The following is a 24,348-nucleotide window of genomic DNA, read 5'->3' on the forward strand; positions in this document are numbered from 1 at the left end:
TTATCCTTATCTAGTTGCTTGTCCACCAAGCAACCATAAGATAAGTCTTAGAAACCCTTATCCTAGTCAAATTCTAAGGGATTTACACCTCAAATTCGTTCACCATATATATAAGATAATCCTTACCTTATTTTGTAACTATCACATAATTACAATTCAGCCCCTCTAGTTTAATTAATTACACTTGATCACAAAATTAATTCTTAATTAATTATTGACCAATATTAATTAAACAAATATGATTTCTCCTTTAATATATTATTCTTATAACATATTAATAAATCATAATAACCTCTCTCTCTATTTATTTCTCCAATCAAGTTGCTTTGGTGAAGGCAACCCAAAAGGACCATGCACCATCGGGTCAAGTACATACCAAAATAGTTATGAACTTAGACACTAATCCAACAGTTTGCCCTATCCTACCCGTTCGGCTAACGACCCTCCACCAGTCAAGCAAGCGTTGGGTGTGAGTGTACACCCATTAAGCGCCGTTTTATAGGTAGCAACCTTATACCCACCTTATAGACCGGCTTCGTGAATGAGGCCTACTAACGGTAAGACTAGCATTTTAATCATACATATAAATATATATTAATCTTGTAATAATATATTAGTATTGTGTTGAATTTTAAACTTGTAAAATTCTAGGGTCTGAAATTTAAATTAATCAAATTAAACTTTTAATCACAAAACTTAAATTTCAAAACTTGGGGACAAGTTTTAAACTTTTCAAAACATAAGGATCAAATAGCAAATAATATAAATCAATTAATTAGATTATCTTAATTTGATCTTATTCAATATTACTTGCAAGACAATCCACCAATTCAATTCAAATAATCAATTATTATCATATAAGGAAATTATTATTCAATTAATTGGTAATTATCTTTTGTTTGGTCAAGAATATACTCATATATTTGATTAAAATCGGATTTTAATGACCCAAAACAGTTAAGGCAAGTATCCTCAAGTAACACAGTAAGAAATCCCGAAACTACCTCCTTCTGACGCTCGAACTCGCCGAGTTCCCATTATGGACTCGCCGAGTTGGAGCTACTCGCCGACTCCACAGTGGAACTCGCCAAGTTCATCGGGCAGAATCACAAAAATCGAATTTTTCAAGCAACAAGCAATCAACCAATGCATCAATTCAATAGAAATCAATCAAGGCTCTGATACCACTGATGGGTTTGAGCCATAAGAACTTTCCTATGTGCACATGCAAACCCTAATTGCTTGGATCTAGGTTTCTCTAATTGAACATGCATTGTATCCAAGACTTACAATACTAGATCTAATGTAAAGAATTGAATCTAATCATATGAATTTGGATCTAGAATAATACCTTGGATTACTTGCTTGATACTTCTTCTTCTTGGAGCTTAGAGTCACAATTGTCACTCCTCTAATGGCTTACAAACACCATCTAGCAAGAGAATGATCTTGAGAAAGAGAGAGGAGGGTGAGAAATTGGCTCTAGGGCTCCTTGCCTCGCATGAGTGCCAATTTCCCTCACCTAAGGGATCTATTTATACTATGAGCTACTAGGGTTTCACCTTTAACCCTAATTGAATGACTTGGGCCCTAAGCAATCCAAGATCCTCCTAGATACTAGGCTTGGACGATTTTATGGTCCTCTAACCCTAAAATCCGTCCACCCTTATATCCATAAGGATACATAGCCCAAAACACAACTATCACACATTTGACAGTTTATGCCCCTTTATTCAATTAACCTCTTTAAGTCACCAAATTAATTCTTAATTAATATATGACTTATATTAATCAAATAACATTATTATTCCTTTAATATATTATTCTTATAATATATTAACAATAATATCTCTTCCCTTTTAACAAATCATCCTGTCAAGTTGCTATGGTGAAGGCAACCCAAAGGACCATGCACAACTGGGTCAAGTACTTACCAAATATAGTTACAGCCTTAGACACTAATCCAACAACATATACATGATAGAATTGAAATTTTTTATTAATTTAAAGAGGCAACGCATACTCCAGCATTTTAGAGAGAAGATCATATGCGGGATTTTTTGGAGAGAGGTGAACAAAACTGTAAAGACTAGGACTATCACAGTAAGGAGCATAAATGATAGGTGTAAGAATAAAGATGATGACTAATAATAATAATAATAATAATAATAATAATAATAATAATAATAATAATAATAATAATAATAATAATAATAATAATAATAATAATAATAATAAATTATAAAAATGAAACCTACTATTTGTGCCCTTGGATGTGTTGCTCATCTGTTTGCCAATGTGGAAGATGGGCAAGTGTTGGCCATTTTTCTACTGTTGGATGACCTGATATTATAATTCAGATTAAACTAAAGATCAATTCAACAAATACAGAGTAATTTTTCAAAGTAGAATATAAGAAAAAAAATATGAAGTAGAATGTTGTAACAGAAAGAAATGTCAACATGTTTATCCAAATATGGATTCAGAACTTTGAAAGGATTTAGTGGGCCTTACCAAATTTCAAGTTTATATTTCCTTACCTAAAACCTTGAAAATTTTTTCAAGTGGATCAAGCTGAACAAGAAAGAAGTCAAGAACATTGTCACACCCCCAAACCAGAATGGCGGAAACGTTCGGGGGCGAAGGACTTCATGTAAGTATCACAACACAAGCAATATAGTAATCCAAGTACAAACAACCATTTGCATTAATAAGTATAAGTTTTACATAAGTGTTTAAACATTACATACTCAAACACCAAAGTAGGTACAGTAGAAGACAAGAGTCGCGGTACGGTACTAGGTAGTCTTCTCAAGAGCTTCGGGAGTGTATCTGTCTACTGGATTCCTGAGAATACAAGTTATTTGAAAAGAGTAGATCATCATTTAAGCTGGTGAGTTCATAAGTATTTTAGTTTTGTAAAGTATACTCTAGGTTCTTTGGAAAAGTTCACTGGTTCCTCTAGAAAATCCTATATTTCCTGAGGTGATAAACTGATAACCTTAATAGTTTCCCTCTGTAATTACTTAGTTTATATTAATTATGTATAACCTAATATCGAATTGACAGTCAAATGGGTGTATCTGCCCTAAGCCCACAACCAAACAAGGAACAGGAAGTAAGGCGGAAGTCACACATTTCACTGTCAATCGGATATTACTTATATATAACTCTGATGTAATAACTAAGGACTTATAGAATTAACCACTAAAGGTCTTTTATGTTATACTAGTTTACAGAGATTGAATGACTAAGTTCCATTTGATGAGTGATTTAATTCCATAACCTGTTTCATTTGTAAAAGTGGTTTAATCCCATAACCGTTCCATTTGTAAAAGTGGTTTAGTCCCATAAACCGTTTCCTTTGTATAAGTGGTTAAATCCCATAACCCGTTTCTTTTGAAAGAGTGGTTTAATTCCATAAACCGTTTCATTTGTAAAAGTATTCTTAGTTATATGTGCTCTACGGTAAAAACCTAAGTATTAATCCTGGAAAATATTATATTATCCATAATACTGCCTTGTGGTTTTAAATGTTCAAAAACAGAAGTACAAGTATATTTACCATACTTGATATCATGATACGTAGCTTTTACTGTAAGTAAACTACAGAAGGTATATTTGGTCGGGATGTAATTATCTTTTCTTACTGTTTTAAGAGAAGTATATTACTTAGTAATTCACTCGTTGTTTTATCCATGTGAGTTCTATTAACCATACTAATATGACTGATATGCCTGCGGCGACATTCTTCAGGCGTCGTAATGGAATGATATTTGACACCCTAGGCTTGCCGGCCAAACTGTAGCGAACAGTAGAGGTGTGGGATTGTCAGTCCTATATAGATCTATACACAAATTCATGCTCTCCCTACAAGAGATTCTGGTTAATAGGTCAGGACTTAAAGTCATACTTAGATAAGTACACCGTGAAGGGTCTCACAAATTTATTGTTTCAACGAGATTTACGATGTATTATTACCCCGTGATTGCTAACCCTGGTACTCTGTATCGTACCTTTGTTAATGCAAACCCGGTATGATGTATTATTACCCCGTGATTGCTAACCCTGGTACTCTGTATCATACCTTTGTTAATGCAAACCTGGTATGATGTATCTTTACTTCTTTAATATGTTATTCGTATATTAAAGGTATTATACATATCCTGGTATAGATAAATGAATTGTTGGTAATTTCCTTGGAAAGTATACAATCGTGAATCATACTTGTATATTTAGTTTTGAATCATAAATTATACCAATTATAATTTATATGCTCTAATCTAATTAGCATGATTTCTCATGGATGAATACATTTGCTCAGCCCGATACAAAGGTGGTGATACCAAAAGGAGTAACCTTTTGTACTCATATACATATAATATATATAATTAAGAAGGAAACGACCTTCGGACAAATAACACAACCTTAACTCCACATCCAAACAAGGAAAAAGGAAATAAGATAATTCATTAGTTCTAAACCCTTCAAATCTTATTTATATATTTATACATATATAAACATGATTTTTGGCATTTATAATTTGAAATAGTTTATAAAACCTTTTTCAAAGAATTTAACGGAGTTTACATGACTTTAAATATTTAACATGGCTTTAAGTAATTTTGGATGTATTTGGTAATTCTTGAAAGCATACGGAAACTATTTGCGTGATTATTATCACATACAATTATTAACACAATTTAATATTGTGTTAAAGTTGTATTCACCCCCTAAAAAGCATTTAGAAACCATTAAAAATGTAAATTATAGGGGTATGAAGTCACCTTGATAAGCGGTGATTCGGGCAGCGTTTCGTTTCTCGGAAAAAGAGTTTGTTTGAAGAAAAACCGGCTTAAATCGGACAGAGTTTCGACAGGAGAGATGATGAATTCTCGAGAATTATGGGGCTCCGGGGCTTGCTTCGGGCTTTGGATGTGATACCGGGGCCTTCGGGGGTCGTGAGAAAGTCGAGGGGGTGAAAAGGTGAAAAATGGTGAAAATTGGGGTGAAAAACCTCTCAAATCCGAGAAGTCTCGAATCCGAGAAGTCGAGGGTGCGGTGCGAAGAAGACAGGTGGCGAGGCGAGGGTGAGTCAGCAACACATGCGTCGGAAGGAGCGAAGGCCACGAGTGCGAAGTCCGGATGCGAGACAGCGAGGCAAGGTGCGTGTCGGATCGCTACTGGGCCAAACTTCGGTCCAATCAGAAGCTGCCACGAGGATCCGAGCGGTGTCTCCTGCGAGGGTTGTCGGCTGCCTATTTGACCTCGGTCTCAGTCCAATCAGATGGTGACACGGCGAACTTTGGTCCAACCAGAGGATGACACATGGATGCCTCGCATGTGAGGGTGATATGGCGTTACTGTTCATGCAAAAATTCCTGATTTTTGCTATTTTTCTTTATTTTTTTGTCAAAACTTGTAAAATTCATAACTTTTGCATACGAACTCCGTTTTTGACGTTCTTTATATGCACACGTAGGTAAAATTATAATCTATGACTTTCGTTTAGGCGTCGTCGGCTAATGATGACTTTATTTTTAATATTATTATTTTAAACAGACCGGAACGGGAGTCCGTTAAAAATTCATAACTTCTTCATCCGACGTCCGTTTTAGTCTGTCTTTTTACCGTTGTACTACTTTTGATGAGACCTTCGATTCTCGTTTAAGTTGCATCGGGTAAATATCGATCGATTTATATTTCGAATTTTTAGCTGTCTACTGCTAAACCGAAACTTCGAAAAATCATAACTTCCTCATACGAAGTCAGATTTTGACGTTCTTTTTATGAACGTTCTCGGTTTAACATATTATACAACTTTTATTTGGATTGTTAAGTCTAAAAAGCCTTTTATCGAAAATTCGCTTTTTACACTGAACAGTGTTTTGCCGGTTTTATCGCGGATTTTCGATTGGTCATAACTTCTTCATTATAACTCGGATTTCAGTGCTATTTATAATTTTGGAAACCTTGTTACAAACTCTACCACTTGGTTCATCCCAATTATGATTATAGATCAATAATTTTTTGACCAAAATTTGACTGGTGTCACATTATCCCCCCGTTAGAGGGAATTTCGTCCCGAAATTAAGTCTAAAGTGATACTCATGGACTAGGTCTAATCTTCCCTTTCCCAAGTGAATTCAGGTCCCCGGTTTGTAATCCAGTGAACCTTCACTAACGGGATAAGACTTTGCGTGGTTCTTTAGATTTCCCTATCCATGGTTTTTATTGGTTCTTCTACAGAGTGTAGACTTTTATATAACTAGATTTCATCAAGTGAAATACAAAGTGTTTTATCGGATAGAAACCTCTTAAGATTAGATATGCGAAAGATGGGATGAATGTTATTAAGTTTTTGTGGTAGTCTAAGTTTAAAGGTACAAGACCGATTCTGGTAATAACCTCAAACGGTCTTATGTACTTTGAGTTTTGTATTGCACGCTTTATAAAGCGCATCTTGTCTTTCCTGAGTGAGACCTTCATATGACAAGGTCATCAATCCTGGAATTCCAAGGGTTTTCATTTATCGAAGTCGTAGCTTCTCTGGTTAACTCTGGAAGCTTTATGGCGCTTCCCGATTCGTATTTTGTTTTTGGTAGTTTCTTAGATGAATTCCAGATCAGCAAGGGTGATGTGTTGAAATTGGATCTCTAGCTAGTTGCGTATTACCTAATTTAGTCCAGTGCAGATAGGATCTGTACTTGTGACCACATAAGGTTTTGAATGGAGCAACTTGAATGCTAGTATGATAATGGTCTCGACTAATTGGTAAATGGGTATCCCATTCTTTACCATAGGCTATCCCATCGAATCATGACTACTCTAGTTCCTAGAGATTTTTGAGTGACGACCTGAACTAGGAGATGATTCTATTATCTCAGTGGAGATAACAGACATTCGAATACCGTGCTCTCACACGTTCCAGTTATCTTCTCTACTAGCCACATTTTCAGGTCTCACGACTTTCTGTTGAGCCTCTTTACTTTGTGTGGAGAGATTTGAATGGGTTATTATAGTCAATGATTGGAACTATGACCTAGGTACTCTTTTCGACTTAGGGTGTTAGTTACTATATTGGCTTTGTCGAGATGATAACGAATTTCAAATTCGTAGTCATTTACTAGCTCGACCCACTGTCGTGGTCTCATGTTGAACTCTACCTGGTAGAATACATGATGCTGGATTTTGCTCTGAAGTTCCTGATCAGATTCATACTTGGCTCATCCATCATTACCTCATGTATACAAGTCGTATATATTTTAGATTTCCTAAAAGGTTCAGATGGGTGACTCTACCCCAGGTCCACAACCAAACAAGGAACAAGAGATAGGGCGGAAGCACACATCCTTAATCTTGTTGAGTCTAACTTATATACCACCCTCGCGTATACACTTAGCAACGATAGATCAAGTTAATGAGTTCTTAGTCTCTATTCTTGAACATGACCTGTGGTACAATGATTTTCCTATGAGATCTATTGAGGTATTTCAGTAGTTACTGACTTCTAAGACTACTTCTATGCTTTTCGTTTGAAGTTTCCTGTCTACTAAGTAGGCTAGAATGGCGTGGTACTCATCTCATGGGTACTTCTGAAGTTTTGAAACGAGAGGAAACCTAAGGGTTTTGTGTTATGGATTGAAAGAATTTCATCTTACGGCTGATTAAGGAAAAGTTCTCTTATACAGCTTAAGAATTTTCACATGGTAAGGGCCAGGCCAAACCATGTCGAATGAGGATGTCAAAAATTTCTCGATGAAATAGATATTAAGTCGTTCTGGGATGAGTGATTACTAGAATGATATCCTAAGTACCTAAGTTATCCGCGCTTCTGGTTTTATTATGTTATTATCACTATGAACCCCCTTTTTGATTCGAAGTTAGTGGGTACTACCAATACGAGGATTCTGATAATTTGAAATTATGAACTTTCATGAAACGATCCTTACTAGGTCTCTCTATAATTGCTTGGTGCATACAAGTCATGTATAATTAAGATTGGTAAGACCTTAGACTGAGCAACCCTGCCCTAAATCCACAACCAAACAAGGAACAGGAAATGAGGTGGGATTACTCACTCTAACTCTACAAATCTTAATTATAAGTGACCCTTATGTATACACTAAGTTATCATAGCTTACCTGTTAGGGTTTCAAATTTTTATATAACTGTTATGATTTAGTTTGAACGGAAGAGTAATCATAATTATAAATAGTTATCAGGGTTTGGAAGCGTACCAAAATATAGCAGGGTTCTTTGATGCTTTCCCATGTATTGGGATCAAAATCCTCTTGCTCCCCTGTAGTTCTTCTTTGTTGGACAGCCCCTCTTGTAATGTCCTGTTTCACCACAAAGGTGACATATGGGAATGGTTCCAACATCAGTAGTTGAAGTGATGAACTCGACCGAAGTTCTACAGATGCGGGCGGTACGCCCCTTTATGTTGCATCTATTGCAATGCAGGTCTCGGCAAACTCCATGATGATGGTAGTTGCACTTGCTTCAGTGTGGGAGGTTTCCTAAGTACGGCTTGGTTGGTGCTAGAATAACAGGGCTGACGGGGGTATTGACTGCCCCAGTTCGTTGCCCTCTGTTAGGTTCTTGAGTTGAACAACTCCTTTTCAAGTTCTCGAACTTTCGTTTAAGGATATTAGGCTTAAGTTCGAGGTGTCCTTACAAGTAGGTGCTTGTGGCTGTACTTGGTCATCACCACTATCGGGGTTACCGATAGCATTACTACTAACATTTGCATTGTTAGCATTAAGGTGTGCCATGACAGCTGTTACAGCTGCTGTGACCGCAACTTGAAACGTAGCTGCATCTATCTAAAGGATTGGTGTTTTGCTGGTGGGTTGGTTACAATTCTTTGGAGGCATGATTCTGTTATATGATAAGAAAATGAGTTTGTGAACGACTATCGTGTCTCTAGATGTATTCTAACCATTTGTATCTATGTATTAATCTTTCGTTTTGTTATATTGTTCTTAATGATTCGACCTGCATCCCTATGATGCAGTCCTGGTAAGGAATATAGTTAAGTTTCTAGAATGGTTAGGAATCGAGTATCATCCGAACTAAGTTACCTTCGCTTGGTGGATATCGTTTCCTAATTTTTGAAAATATTTGAAAACAATTCATAACAGTGTCTACATAGAATAGACTTATGAATTTGAGAAGTAATCACCATCAATTAAGATTCCGTGATCTGATTTATGGTCATTAGCTATGACAGGAAAAGAGGATAAGCTCCAAACCTAATGTGAGTAATGAAATCACTAACTCACTAGGTTGAACCGATTTACTAGTTATTACTTAGATGAAATGGTGCTCAAACTCTTCACAAATCATGCGTGGTTTTCCTTTGTTCTCCATTTTATTCTCTCCTGGTATTGATTTATTCTCTCCTGGTATCTATATGGTGTTTTTCTCCTCTGTAGGTATATTGAATTCCCGGGCTGTCTTACTTCCGATTCTGACCTTGGTCCCCATTGCTTCGTGATGAAGATTTTAAATCTTTGAAGTTCATGCGAATCTCTCATTGGTGTCCTTAATAGGGTAAGGGCACTAAATGATTTCTATAGTTTATGTACTTCTCATATGTTTCTTTCTTGGGATTCCCCTAATGAAATTCTGTTGGATCCTCCTTGACTCTTCTATTGATTTCCAGAGTATTTATCTAAGGGGTTTATACGAGAATGGGAATGTCTAAAGAATCTATGAGAAAATTTAAATTTTTACAAAGGTGATCCTTCCTGGTCCTCCTATAATCACATGGGGTGTACCGATTATATATAATCCAGATCAAATAGACCTTCGAATAAGTAATCCCACTCTAAAACCACATCCAAACAAGGAAAAGGAAGTAGAGTGAAAATCACCTATTCTAAGTCCATAAAATCTCGGCTATATATAACCTTAACGTATCCAGTTAGTACTTATAGACTTATTAGAAAAGATCTTTTTAACATTTCCCAAAGGTTTATTTCAAATACTTCCATGGTATTTGATTCTTGGACTTCCAGTTATTAGAAGTTGATAAGTTTTCAATTTTCTTGTTATAGCATCCTAAAATACTCCTATAGTATTTTAACCTTTGTGTTTGGTTCTACAATTCATATGGTACCTAGGTAAGTTTTAGACTTGTTGCAACAATACAATCACTCCCAAACACATGTTGGTCATATCTCAAATGAATATAGTTGATCAGGCTATATTGATCCCATATATGATTACATAACTGTCTAGGTTTAACTGTAATGTTCAACATCCAAATACTTTTGTTTTGTTCCTCTTGTGATACTCATTCTAGTATATATATTCTGCATGTACTTATACTTTTATAAAATATTGTTATATTTTTAAAGTATAACTCTTGGTCAGAGTGTTTTTATCCCATTGGGTTTATAGTTGTATATCTTTTATGACTGATATACTGAGTTCACTATAAACAATGCTCTGATACCAATCTGTCACACCCCCAAACCAGAACGGCGGAAACGTTCAGGGGCAGAGGACTTCATGTAAGTATCACAAAACATGCAATATAGTAATCCAAGTATAAACAACCATTTGCATTAATAAGTATAAGTTTTACATAAGTGTTTAAACATTACATATTCAAAAACCAAAGTAGGTAAAATAGAAGACAAGAGTCGCGGTACGGTACTAGGTAGTCTTCTCAAGAGCTTCGGGAGTGTACCTGTCTACTGGATTCCCGAGGATACAAGTTATTTCAAAAGAGTAGATCATCATTTAAGTTGGTGAGTTCATAAGTATTTTAGTTCTGTAAAGTATACTCTAGGTTCTTTGGAAAAGTTCACTGGTTCCTCCAGAAAATCCTATATGTCCTGACGTGATAAACTGATAACCTCAATAGTTTCCCTCTGCAATTACTTAGTTTATATTAATTATGTATAACCTAATATCGAATTGACAGTCAAATGGGTGTATCTGCCCTAAGCCCACAACCAAACAAGGAACAGGAAGTAAGGCAGAAGTCACATATTTCACTGTCAATCGGATATTACTTATATATAACTCTGATGTAATAACTAAGGACTTATAGAATTAACCACTAAAGGTCTTTTATGTTATACTAGTTTACAGAGATTGAATGAATGAGTTCCATTTGATGAGTGATTTAATTCTATAACCTGTTTCATTTGTAAAAGTGGTTTAATCCCATAACCGTTCCATTTGTAAAAGTGGTTTAGTCCCATAAACCGTTTCCTTTGTATAAGTGGTTAAATCCCATAACCCGTTTCTTTTGAAAGAGTGGTTTAATTCCATAAACCGTTTCATTTGTAAAAGTATTCTAAGTTATATGTGCTCTATGGTAAAAACCTAAGTAATAATCCTGGAAAATATTATATTATCCATAATACTGCCTTGTGGTTTTAAATGTTCAAAAACAGAAGTACAAGTATATTTACCATACTTGATATCATGATACGTAGCTTTTACTGTAAGTAAAACTACAAAAGGTATATTTGGTCGGGATGTAATTATCTTTTCTTACTGTTTTAAGAGAAGCATATTACTTAGTAATTCACTCGTTGTTTTATCCATGTGAGTTCTATTAACCATACTAATATGACTGATATGCCTGCGACGACTTTCTTCAGGCGTCGTAATTGAATGATATTTGACACCCTAGGCTTGCCGGCCAAACTGTAGCGAACAGTGGAGGTGCGGGATTGTCAGTCCCATATAGATCTATACACATATTCACGCTCTCCCTACAAGAGATTCTGGTTAATAGGTCAAGACTTAAAGTCGTACTTAGATAAGTACACCGTGAAGGGTCTCACAAATTTATTGTTTCAACGAGATTTATGATGTATTATTACCCCGTGATTGCTAACCCTGGTACTCTGTATCGTACCTTTGTTAATGCAAACCCGATATGATGTATTATTATGTCGTGATTGTTAACCCTGGTACTCTGTATCGTACCTTTGTTAATGCTAACCCGGTATGATGTATCTTTACTTCTTTAATATGTTATTCGTATATTAAAGGCATTATACATATCCTGGTATAGATAAATGAATTGTTGGTAATTTCCTTGGAAAGTATACAGTCGTGAATCATACTTGTATATTTAGTTTTGAATCATAAATTGTACCAATTATAATTTATATGCTCTAATCTAATTAGCATGATTTCTCATGGATGAATACATTTGCTCAGCCCGATACAAAGGTGGTGATACCAAAAGGAGTAACCTTTTGTACTCATATATATATATATATATATATACATATATATATATATATATATATATATATATATATATATATATATATATATATATATATATATAATTAAGAAGGAAACGACCTTCGGACAAATAACACAACCTTAACTCCACATCCAAACAAGGAAAAAGGAAATAAGATATAATTCATTAGTTCTAAGCCCTTCAAATCTTATTTATATATTTATACATATATAAACATGACTTTTGGCATTTATAATTTGAAATAGTTTATAAAACATTTTTCAAAGAATTTAACGGAGTTTACATGACTTTAAAAATTTAACATGGCTTTAAGTAATTTTGGATGTATTTGGTAATTCTTGAAAGCATACGGAAACTATTTGCGTGATTATTATCACATACAGTTATTAACACAATTTAATATTGTGTTAAACTTGTATTCACTTCCTAAAAAGCATTTAGAAACCATTAAAAATGTAAATTATAGGGGTATGAACTCACCTTGATAAGCGGTGATTCGGGCAGCGTTTCTTTTCCCAGAAAAAGAGTTTGTTTGACGAAAAACCGGCTTAAATCGGGCAGAGTTTCGACAGGAGAGAGGATGAATTCTCGAGAATTACAAGGCTCTGGGGCTTGCTTTGGGATTTGGATGTGATACCAGGGCCTTCGGGGGTCGTGAGAAAGTCGAGGGGGTGAAAAGGTGAAAAATGGTGAAAATTGGGGTGAAAAACCTCTCAAATCCGAGAAGTCTCGCACCCTTTATATAGGGGTGCGAGGGTGCGGTCCGAAGAAGACAGGTGGCGAGGCGAGGGTGAGTCAGCAGCACACGCGTCGGAAGGAGCGAAGGCCACGAGTGCGAAGTCCGGATGCGAGACAGCGAGGCAAGGTGCGTGTCGGATCGCTACTGGGCCGAACTTCAGTCCAATCAGAAGCTGCCACGAGGATCCGAGGGGTGTCTCCTGCGAGGGTTGTCGGCTGCCTATTGGACCTCGGTCTCGGTCCAATCAGATGGTGGCATGGTGAACTTCGGTCCAACCATAGGATGACACGTGGAGGCCTCGCATGCGAGGGTGACGTGGCGTTACTGTTCATGCGAAAATTCCCGATTTTTGCTATTTTTCTTTATTTTTTTTGCCAAAACTTGTAAAGTTCATAACTTTTGCATACGAGCTCCGTTTTTGACGTTCTTTATATGCACGCGTAGGTAAAATTATACTCTATAAATTTCGTTTACACTTCATCGGCTAATTTTGACTTTATTTTTAATATTATCATTTTAAACAGACCGAGACGGGAATCCGTTAAAAATTCATAACTTCTTCATCCGACGTCCGTTTTCGTCTGTCTTTTTTCTATTGTACTACTTTTGACGAGACCTTCGATTCTCGTTTAAGTTGCATCGGCTAAATATCGATCAATTTATATTTCAAATTTTTAGCTGTCTACTGCTAAACCGAAACTTCGAAAAATCATAACTTCCTAATACGAAGTCAGATTTTGACGTTCTTTTTATGAACGTTCTAGGTTTAACATAGTCTACAACTTTTATTTAGATTGTTAAGTCTAAAAAGCCTTTTATCGAAAATTCGCTTTTTACACTGAATAGTGTTTTGCCGGTTTTATCGCGGATTTTCGATTGGTCATAACTTCTTCGTTATAACTCGGATTTCAGTGTTCTTTATATTTTTGGAAACCTTGTTACAAACTCTACCACTTGGTTCATCCCAATTATGATTATAGATCAACAAAATTTTTACCAAAATTTGACTGGTGTCACAAACATATATTAGGATAAAAATAAAAAATAAAATTTAATGAAATATTAATCAATACAACTATATTTGTTACCTGAAAAGGGTTTGGTGTGGCTTTAACTTCTTGTCCTTGAAACAATGGCTTCAATGTCATAAGCGCAGCAAATATATAGCCAACAGCCCACATATATAATAATATTAAATAATAAAAAAATAGTAGAAAGATAGAATTTAGTGGGAAAAGTTTCATACCAGCAACACTAGTATAGTGTTTCCCTCCAAGGAGCAACTCTAGTGAACGATACCAAATGGTTACAACAACCTGTCAATAGAAATGGAAAGAATTTTCATATGTTTTTTAATATTATATTTAATTATGTAAATACTAAAATACTATTTCCTCTTAAAGACTTACCCCATTATCAAACAATGGCTTCAGTGGAGCTTGATATATTCTAGCAAGTCCAAATTCAACAATTTTTACAACTCCTTGTTCTTTTCCATCACCCATTACCTATGATTAAAGTACACAAATTTAAAAATGTCATGTAATCCAATAAACATGAAAAGAGATACAATCTTACCAAAATATTGGAGGGTTTAAGATCTCGATGCATAATCCAGTTGCTGTATAATATTTGATAAATGTAAGTGTTATGCAACTAAAAGGAATAGCTTCATGAATTTCACTTACCTGTGAAGATAATTTAGCCCATTAAACAATTGCCAAAGTATTGACTTCAGTGTGTATGGGTTGATAGCTTGGTTGGCATTGTCTCTGTGATGTCTAATAATTTTCTGGTGTTTAAACACAAACAGAAAGTTAGTCAAGGTGTAGAGCATGAAACCCATAAGTTTATTCAGTTTAACTATGGAAAGAAAGGGTTAAATGCAATAAATGATAATGTATTTTGAAAAATAAAAGTCAGTAAAATAAGAAGGTAGATTAAATAGCAAACAAATCAGATGTTGCCCTCAAAAAAACCAATCCTATAAATAACCTTGAAAGAATTGGGTCCTTCAATTCTTTTTCCCTTCTTTATTTCCATTATCTCTGTGAAAGAAGTTGAACACTCAAATCACCCTGAAGAAACTGGCTTGCTTTTGTGAATTCAGTTCCATAAGAAGGGTGTGATGTTGGGGAAGAGTTATTGGGTTCCTCATGAAACATCGAAGGTTTATAGAGATTATGGGTTTCAATCCTACGAAAATATTGGAGCAAGTCAATTTGAAATTGAGCCGAAGGAGTACCATGGATGTAGGAAAACACTATTTCCTCCTGAATCGAACTTTGATGGCCCAGACTTCATTGTCTCTAGTTTTGCTTCCAAATCCTTCACATCTCCTAATTTGACCTTTATATTCTCCTCAAGAGAGATTTTCTCCTATTGTCAGCGTTTCAGGAACCCAAATCAGCCTGAGTAAACTAATTTTTAGGTATTTTGATTATACGTACGAATAAAAGTGATTAATAACTGGTGTAACTTCTCCATGAAATTTTCATCTGCCCTTTCCATTACATGGTCATCTCCCGTTATGTAAAGCAGGTAAGTATTCAGAGTATTGATGAACATTTTGTCGTAAGAAATCGACTGTGACTGCGTGGAATTTGCAAGGTGCTCATTATACATTGCAATCTGTACATGCCAATGAAGCACGACTAAATTAGTAGGAAACATGTGAGGCGTTCCAGGGGATTTTAAGGCCGACTTGTTGATAAGGGTAAATGTTGATTCAAACCCTAGAAATCGCTCCAAAAGGGTCAACGAAGGGATGGGGAAATGATTTTCAATGTAAGATAGAGGAGGTTGCTTCGAGCCCTAGATATAACGCGACATTGCAAATAATGAAGAATCTAAGGGGGGTGTTTGAGAGTGATGTATATTCTTGTTCTGGATGTGTAGCTGAAAGGCATTGTGCTTGAAGGTGGTTGCAATCAACATTTATTTTTGGTAGATGATAAGTGAAGCGAGGAGTTCAATCGATGTTTTAAAGTGAAATCGGAGATTGGAGAGCCAAAGAGGAGAGAATCATAGAACCATGAAGTGTGGATTGATTTTTTAGGGTTCAATGGTGGTGAAGCGGATCGGAGAGGAGGGAGAGGGGAGAATCGAAGATGAAAGATAGAAGGTAGAAAAGAACAAGGCGGGTTTTCAAAAATTTGGGGATTTCATTTTCGCCCGTATCTATTGAACGTGTGTTCATTAAAATTATAAATAGACACTTATAGAGGACGCCCATTTAAGATACAGTGCCCTCCGTGTTTTTAATTTTTTTTCTTATGACACTAATTTAATGGAACACAATAATACGTGACCTAAATACTTCACTTTTTGAAGAGATGACACTTTTTTAATGTCACTCTCTTTTACATAACATAAATCAATGAGTGTCGTGGTTTGCGCGTCGTAAAAGGGTCTTTTTCTTGTAGTGAATCCATGATTATCGCTATATCAGCCAAGAATAAGCTCAGATTCGTTGATAAATCAATTTTTCAGCCACTTGTTACATATGATACATACGCTAACTGGTATCGTGTTAACTCCATGGTTGTTATTTGGATTTTATAATCTCTTCATCGCAGTATTGTTGAGAGTGTTCTCTTTCTTCAAACTGCTCATGAGATCTGGATGGAATTTAATCACCGATACGAGCAATCTGATGGTGCTCTCATATATTAGATTCAACAACAGGTCTATTCATTGGCACAAGGATCATATGATTTATCCACCTACTTCACTAAATTAAGGAAGATTTGGGACGAGCTTCGACTTGTTTAAGGAATTCCTGAATGCACATGTGCAGCTTCTACAAGTATTCTCAAATACTTGGATGATCAATGTTTAAGCCAGATTTTGTGGGATTAAATGACACCTACAAATTCTTACGAGGACAAATTCTGGTGATGAAGCCCATTCCTTCTGTCTCAACTATATATTCCATAATAATTCAAGAAGAACACTAACGAGACATCATCCTTCCTTCTGCAATCAATTTTGATGCTATTGTAATGAATATTTATATTACTTCATTGAACAGTTCTTCGAATAAAATCTTGTTTGTGCTCACTGCAAGAAAACTAGGCATTCTAAGTCTCAATGTTATCGTTTAAATGTATTCCCAACATATTTCAAATTTACACGATCCAAGAAAGAAGAGCCTAAATCATACATTCAAGTTGCTACTTCAGATCAAAGTATCTCAATCTCTCAAGATCAATATCATCATCTCATTCAGTTGCCTAATCAAACAAGTGGTCAACCTTCTGTTTCTTGCTTTGCAAATTCATCTGTGACCAAAGGATCTATGAATCCAGATGGTAAACCCTTCTCATTTTCTCACTTTGCTCGTAATGTTTACAAATAATCTGCATTCCTTCAACCACATTTATCATTCATCATTGATACTGGAGCCATATATGTTGGTTAGGTGTCTAAGTCCATAACTACAATTGGTATGTACTTGACCCGAGAGTAGCATACTTAATTTCGGGTTGCCTTCACTAGAGCAATTTAACAGGACAGATATTTTAGAAAGAGGTTATTTGTGATTTATTAATATATTATAAGTATAATATATTAATTGAGAAATCATATGATTTAATTAATATTGGTCAAGAATTAATTTGGAATTAATTTAGTGATCAAAAGAGATTAATTAAATTAAGGGGACTGATTAAGTAAATTGGTAATACATATAGTTTGGGCCAATAATCCATGATTGATTAGTGATGTACTAAGTTTATGTGAGAGTCCATGAAGTGTTAGTCCATAAGGCTTATCGTATGGATTATTGGATTAAAGGCCCAATGAATGAATTAGGGTTTACAAGTTGAAACCCTAGGAATTCCACACTATCCAAGTAACCCCTTAGCTCCAACTTGACCAACCCAAGGGTTCTAAGTGAACCATAGCCGATTTTGGTGGTTCTAGTATCTCTCTCTCAAAGTCCTCCACTTGTTCGTGGTGTTTGTGACTTGTTATCACACTTGAGGTGCTAAGCTCTTGAAAGGCCAACAACTACAAGCTACAAATAAGAGGTATTCTTCTAACTAGTTTTTTATGATTCATGTACCAAATTTGTATGCTAGATAGGCTTCATGCTTTGGATAATATGAATTTGCATGTATAATTAGAGAAAATTTATATCCAAGGCATTAGGGTTGTATGTGCACCATAGGAGTGTTATAGTACATAAAACCCAACAGCGGTATGAGAGCAATGAGTGTTTTCTGTTATATTGTTGCGAAGGTATTGAAGAGTTTCATAACTTGTCCTCAAGTTATGGAACTTGGAAAGTCTCATTCATTAAACATTAACTCCATAAGTTATGGAATCCAAAAGTTTTGAAGAGTTTCGAAACTTGACCTCAAGTTTTGGAATTTGAAAAGTTTAATTAAAAAGTTTTAATTTGAAATATTGAATTCAAAACATCTAGTAATTGAAAGGTTTCAAAAGGTGCAACTCTTGGGTTCATAACTTAAAAATTAATTAAATAGTTTTTAATTTTGAATTTTTATATTTAGAACCTTGATGTTTTTTGAATAGTTCAATTACACCTTATGGACTTCATGCTTTGGATAATATGAATTTGCATGTATAATTAGAGAAAATTTATATCCAAGGAATTAGGGTTGTATGTGCACCATAGGAGTGTTATAGTACATAAAACCCAACAGCGGTATGAGAGCAATGAGTGTTTTCTGTTATATTGTTGCGAAGGTATTGAAGAGTTTCATAACTTGTCCTCAAGTTATGGAACTTAGAAAGTCTCATTCATTAAACATTAACTCCATAAGTTATGGAATCCAAAAGTTTTGAAGAGTTTCGAAACTTGACCTCAAGTTTTGGAATTTGAAAAGTTTAATTAAAAAGTTTTAATTTGAAATATTGAATTCAAAACATCTAGTAATTGAAAGGTTTCAAAAGGTGCAACTCTTGGGTTCATAACTTAAAAATTAATTAAGTAGTTTTTAATTTTGAATTTTTATATTTAGAACCTTGATGTTTTTTGAATAGTTCAATTACACCTTATGGACTTTATTAAATTGATTAAAGTGTTTAATTAAAAGAGAATTAATAATTCCATAATGATATGGTTTAAGTTTAATTAAATTAAAAGTTTAATTTATTAATAGATTAAACCACCAAGTATTTTAAATGTGTAAAATACACCCTTATACTATATACAATTAAAAGTTTAATATATTATATATGTATAAGTTAAAAGTCAGTCTTACCGTTAGTAGGTCTCGTTCACTAAGCTGGTCTATAAGGGGTGTTTAAGGAAATTGCCTATAAAATGGAGATTGAATGGGTATCCACTCTTACTCACCACACTCTTAACTAGTGGAGGGTCGTTAACCTAATAGGATTGATAGGACATTTAAATCCTCATTAAAAGTATAATGAAATATAAAGCAACTAAACCTTTTATTAATTCCCAATCTTAGTTACTTAGGAAAAATATGAAATTGATGCTAACCCATGAAATTGCACATTGCACCTTATTAGTCATTAGTGGAGCGTGTGTGGTTAACCGGCACACTAATATGAGACTAATGAAGGATGACAATGGGTAGCTCGTAGTTTGTCATAGATCAATAGAGCGTGTGTGGTTAACCGACACATCGATTGAGTGATAAACTGTTGGGTCGTGTTTTGTGTTATGTATTACGTCTATTGGTCTCGTTAGCTAGTCCATTATGTATCTCCGGTATGGGCCTGTCCATCCGTGAGTTTAGTAGGGTTTAGTTTATATATAGGTGCTTGCATGCTCCTAGAAGAAAAACGATAGAATAGAACGATCAGAGAGTTATTATTCAGCAAGTTTATTGTTATCGTTCTTGTAACCCTAGAATCCTCTACAGTGGAAGTTCTTAGTCGAGCTCTGCTGAGGATTGTTTGATCTAATCATTTGACACATCTTGATCTGTACTTGTGTTATTTACTGTTTTTACTTCATCGCATTACCTGTTAAGAAGATCTAATCGATCATCAAGTTAATTAATAACTTATCAATTGGTATCAGAGCAGGAGGCTGCGTAATTCATACACATCTTTTCTGTGAAAAAGGTTGTGATTAGGGTTATTCTGCATTAACTAATACTTATTGAGCCGTCATCCCATAATTGACGTAAATCAGCATTTATTTGTTTTGCCCTAATCATATATATTACAAGTCTGATCTTTCAAACAGGTTATACGATCAAGCATGGACGAGTCACAATCAAATCCCATAAACATCTCAAACAACATTGGATCAATGACGAAGATTCCCATCCTTTACACCCAGGATTACGAAGTCTGGGCACATCACTTTGAAGATTATGTCATTGGATCTGAAGACAATGGGTATCTTATTTGGGAAGCAATCGTGTCTGGACCATTCGCTCATTTAGCACCGTCTAAAATCATTAAAACTCAGAAAGAGTATAATGATCTGTTGAAGGACGTAAAAGATATTGCTCAAGACGAAAAGGATAAGTTTCAGTGCAATATTAAAGCATTGAGACTAATCAGATTCGCTCTTCAATCGGATACTTTCAGGCTAGTAAGTTCATGCAGCACTGCCAAAGAAATATGGGATAGGCTGCGAGAGTTAAATTCCACAAACAAAGATCTGGAGCATTCCATTCAGACCTTACTTTTATCAGAGTTTGGCGAATTTAAGCAGAATCCTGAGGAAATTGTTACTCAGACATTCGATCGCTTCAATCATCTTCTCAGTAAGATGATTAAACACGATATTGAAAGGAAGTTGATTGAACAAAAAGTTACGTTTTTGAATGGTCTTAGATCTGAGTGGAGAGCGGTTGTGTCCACTGTTAAAGCTCATTAGCAATTCAAATCATATTCATTGGCTAAAATGGTAGGGATTTTGAAATCCCAAGAAAAGATTGTCTTGCAGGAGAAAAATATGGTTTCAAGCTTGGGTTCCTTGGCCCTTCTATCTAAAAGCAAAAGTGTGGTAGAAGATGAAGATCTTAACTTAGAAGACTATGACCTTACCTTTGAAGATTATGCAATGATGGTGTCAAATCCAAATAGGTTTATTAAGAAAAGATTTCCTACCAATAAGAACAGAAATTGGCAGGAAAGCTATAGTTCTGAAAAAGTGAGGGAGGAACCGAAGGTAGAAGAACCAAAGAAAGAGCCGAAAGCTGAAGGAGATTCAGGTGTGAACTGCTACTACTGTGGAGGAAAGAACCACTATGCCAAAGACTGTGTCCTAAAGAAAATGGCAGAAAAGGATGAAGAAAAGGATGAAGAAGTTGTGTTGATGAAAAAGATGGAAGAGATCAAGAGAAAGAAAACTACTGCTAAGCCTTCTATGAATGCTTTAATTGTGCAGGGTTCAGTAGCAGATGATGAGTTCGGTGGTGTGGAGGTCTGGTCAACCGACTCTGAGGATGATGAAATCAGAAAGCCATCTCATGGAAAGGCTTACGTTGCGAAAGGTGAAGGAAGTGGTGCAAAGTGTTTGATGGTGTCGGATGTATCTCAAATGAGCGGATACAACACAGACGGTGGGAATGAAGACACGAAGGAGCGAGAGGACTTGTGCTTCACAGCAAAACCTCTCAGCGTGCAGTTAATGAGCTTGATGCATTAATCAAGAAGGTAAAATCCATTTTTGTCTCATTCAAAGTCCCACAAAATTCATATGAAAAAGAATTAAAAAATGTAAATTCAAGAATCTCTCATCTAGACAGCAGTTTAACTCAAATACGGGTCACCAATTCTAACCTAACTGACCAAATAAGCAGGGTGTCTTTAAAGAGTGAGGAACGGAGGATGTGGATAGAGCTGAAGGAGTTGGAGTTGATCAAATCCAAAGAAGAAAACATTTATTTACAAAGAGACAATTTAAAACTTTTGAAACAAGGAAATGTATTTTGTTTGATTGCTAAGCGTCTTTATTCTAACATCACTCAACTTCATCTTAACTGTGAAATAGGACAGAAAATTCATCGCATGATTTTGCCCTTCCTTGAGTTTAAGGAAGATGAAATTGACGCTGAAGCATATTATTGCGAAAGTGTACTTTCGTCTGAGGATGTAAATCCGACTTATATGTATGGTCTAGACAAAATCGAATCTTTCATAAAGTCCAAGGACCATAAGGACAAGCTGAAAAATCTTTTGGATGAAAATGATAAACTGAAACTAAGAACCGAAACCATACAAAAGTTTGACTCATTGAATGCTAACTTGAGCTCAGAAAATAAAATTGATGTTGAAAATGCATCTGAGCTTAATGAGGATGATGATATGAGTGAAATTTCTGTAGAGGATGAAGTTGACTGTTCTGAGTTTGTCAAGAGCGAACCTGAAAACCACAAAAATCTTATTTCAGAAAATTATGTGGAGTTTGCTCGTCTGTCCCAACAAAAGTCTCCGATCCTTGAAGAAAAAGTTGTTGTATACCAAAAGGTAAGGACGACTCCAAATCAGGTGTATAAGGTCACAGGAGTAACCGAAATCAGACAGCCGAACTCACGGCCATTTTAAATGAAGATAATGCTGATGGTTGTGATGAGTTCTTCTGGTCCGCCCCTATCGATAATGCTGACGAAACCGTTGGTCTGTCAGAGCAAACGTCCTGGAAAACCAAAGGCAGATATGTGCCAGAGCCACTAAACAAGCCTGACAACTTCAACGTGCCAAGTACTAGTGGTACAAAAGAAGTTCCTGAAGAAGAAGGAGTTCCTGCAGAAGAAGTCACTCCTTCAAGCGAAACATCATCAGTTCAAAGTGAACCGACTGACAAGAAGCAAAAGCAAAAAGCCAATATCCATCGACAGCCGAAGCAAGTGAAGGATCAGAAGCAGCAAAGGAATCAGAGATACAAGAAAAATCTCTCTGAACGAAAACATTTTTGGCGATCTCAGAACGCCCATTTCTCTTATCATGACAGAAATTCAAAGTCAGAGAAAAGTGCTGTTAGGCATCAAGAAAGTAATAATAACCGAAAGGAAAGGTTCGGTTCTGAGGATCATAACAACCGAAGGGAAATGTTCGGTTCAGAGAACACCAGCTACCGAAAGCATAAGTTCGGTTCCAAGAGCAAAAGCGACCAAAGTTCGAGATTCGGTCCCACAAATGACTAAAAACAAAAGTGTCACTCAGGACCTCAAGTCAATAAAACTTCTCAGTCTAACTTCTCTCATTCTAATTCTTCTAATTCCTCTCAACCTCATTCTAAATCCAATTATGTTCATACTCAAAATCCAAAATCTTCAATAGATTTGAAAGGAAAATCGAAGGTTTCCTCAGTCAAGACTGATCAAAATTATTCCAAATGCCTAAACCTGAATCCCAACCGACTGTAACAAATCCCAACAAAATTAAAGTTTTCACCATTAAAAAGAAAGATGAAACAACTTTAATAAAAAGAACATATCTTGTTGACATCTCTCTTACTATTCCTGGACCTGTGAAAGGCTCACGTGGACCCAAGAAACTTTGGGTTCCTAAATCTGCTTAATTTTTGCAGGTTATCAGTGACGAGCAGTTTGACGAAGAATGGTATATTGACAGTGGCTGCTCACGTCACATGACAGGAAGGAAGGAAGAGCTGAGGGAATTTCGGTCTCTTTCAAACGGGGGAAATGTCAAGTTCGGGAACAACTCATTCGGGACAATAAAAGGTTATGGAATGATAACAAATGGAGATTTCACGATTAGAAAGGTTGCATACGTTGAAGGACTACAGCACAACCTCATCAGTGTATCTCAGCTCGTTGGAGGTACCGGTCTCAAGGTCTCATTCGACGATGAGGGTTCGGAAATAATAGAGAAGAAAACAAAAAGAGTGATTCTCAAATCAGAGCGCAAAGGCGAAATGTTTCCTCTCAATCTCAAACCTATCAAAGGAAATCCAGTTATCTGCCTTTTGTCCAAAGCACAATCTGACGAAAGTTGGTTGTGGCACCAAAGGCTCTCTCATCTCAACTTCAAGGATATTAACAAACTTGTCACAGGAGGTCATGTTAGAGGTCTTCCGTTGCTCAAGTTCGATCACGAACATTTATGTTCTGCGTGTGAAATGGGGAAGCAGAGTTATCAAAGTCACCTATCGATTGTAAACACTAAAGTTGTTGAACCACTAGAGTTAATTCACATTGACTGGTGTGGTCCTTCATCTATCGAAAGCATCGGTGGCAACAAGTATATTCTTGTCATTGTTGATGACTTTTCACGTTTTACATGGGTGTTCTTTCTGAAGCACAAATCTGAAGCAACTCTCAAGCTAAAGATGTTTATCAAGCAGTTTGAAGTGCAGCTGAGGAAAGTCGTTCACAACATCAGGAGCGACAATGGGCTGGAGTTCAAAAATAAAGAATTCAAAGACTTCTTGGCAGAA

The 24,348-nt window shown here is 35.8% G+C and overlaps 1 protein-coding gene across 1 annotated transcript; it reads right to left on the minus strand.

Annotated features, from left to right (window-relative positions):
* Positions 1-2,004: 2,004 nt before the first annotated feature.
* LOC111882778 (cyclin-dependent kinase E-1) lies at positions 2,005-15,029 on the minus strand. Its single transcript, XM_052766395.1, has 9 exons — positions 14,982-15,029; positions 14,675-14,778; positions 14,565-14,607; positions 14,396-14,494; positions 14,233-14,302; positions 14,075-14,169; positions 2,541-2,574; positions 2,259-2,343; positions 2,005-2,095 (listed from the first exon to the last, which is right to left on the minus strand). Exons 1-9 carry the CDS (start codon positions 15,027-15,029, stop codon positions 2,005-2,007), a joined length of 669 nt encoding a protein of 222 aa, XP_052622355.1.
* Positions 15,030-24,348: the final 9,319 nt, after the last annotated feature.

This window comes from Lactuca sativa, chromosome 8 (genome assembly GCF_002870075.4).
Source record: "Lactuca sativa cultivar Salinas chromosome 8, Lsat_Salinas_v11, whole genome shotgun sequence".
In the NCBI taxonomy this organism is placed as follows: domain Eukaryota; kingdom Viridiplantae; phylum Streptophyta; class Magnoliopsida; order Asterales; family Asteraceae; genus Lactuca; species Lactuca sativa.

What these genes read in the sequence shown, in the direction of transcription:
- LOC111882778 (XM_052766395.1), bottom strand. Translation starts at nt 15,029, where the DNA reads ATGGAAATAAAGAAGGGAAAAAGAATTGAAGGACCCAATTCTTTCAAG. An exon ending in CCACACCAAACCCTTTTCAG is followed by an intron (nt 2,575 to 14,074) that starts GTAACAAATATA and finishes TTTCTTGTTCAG; the next exon opens with CTTGATCCACTTGAAAAAAT. An exon ending in CACATCCAAGGGCACAAATA is followed by an intron (nt 2,096 to 2,258) that starts GTAGGTTTCATT and finishes TTACTGTGATAG; the next exon opens with TCCTAGTCTTTACAGTTTTG.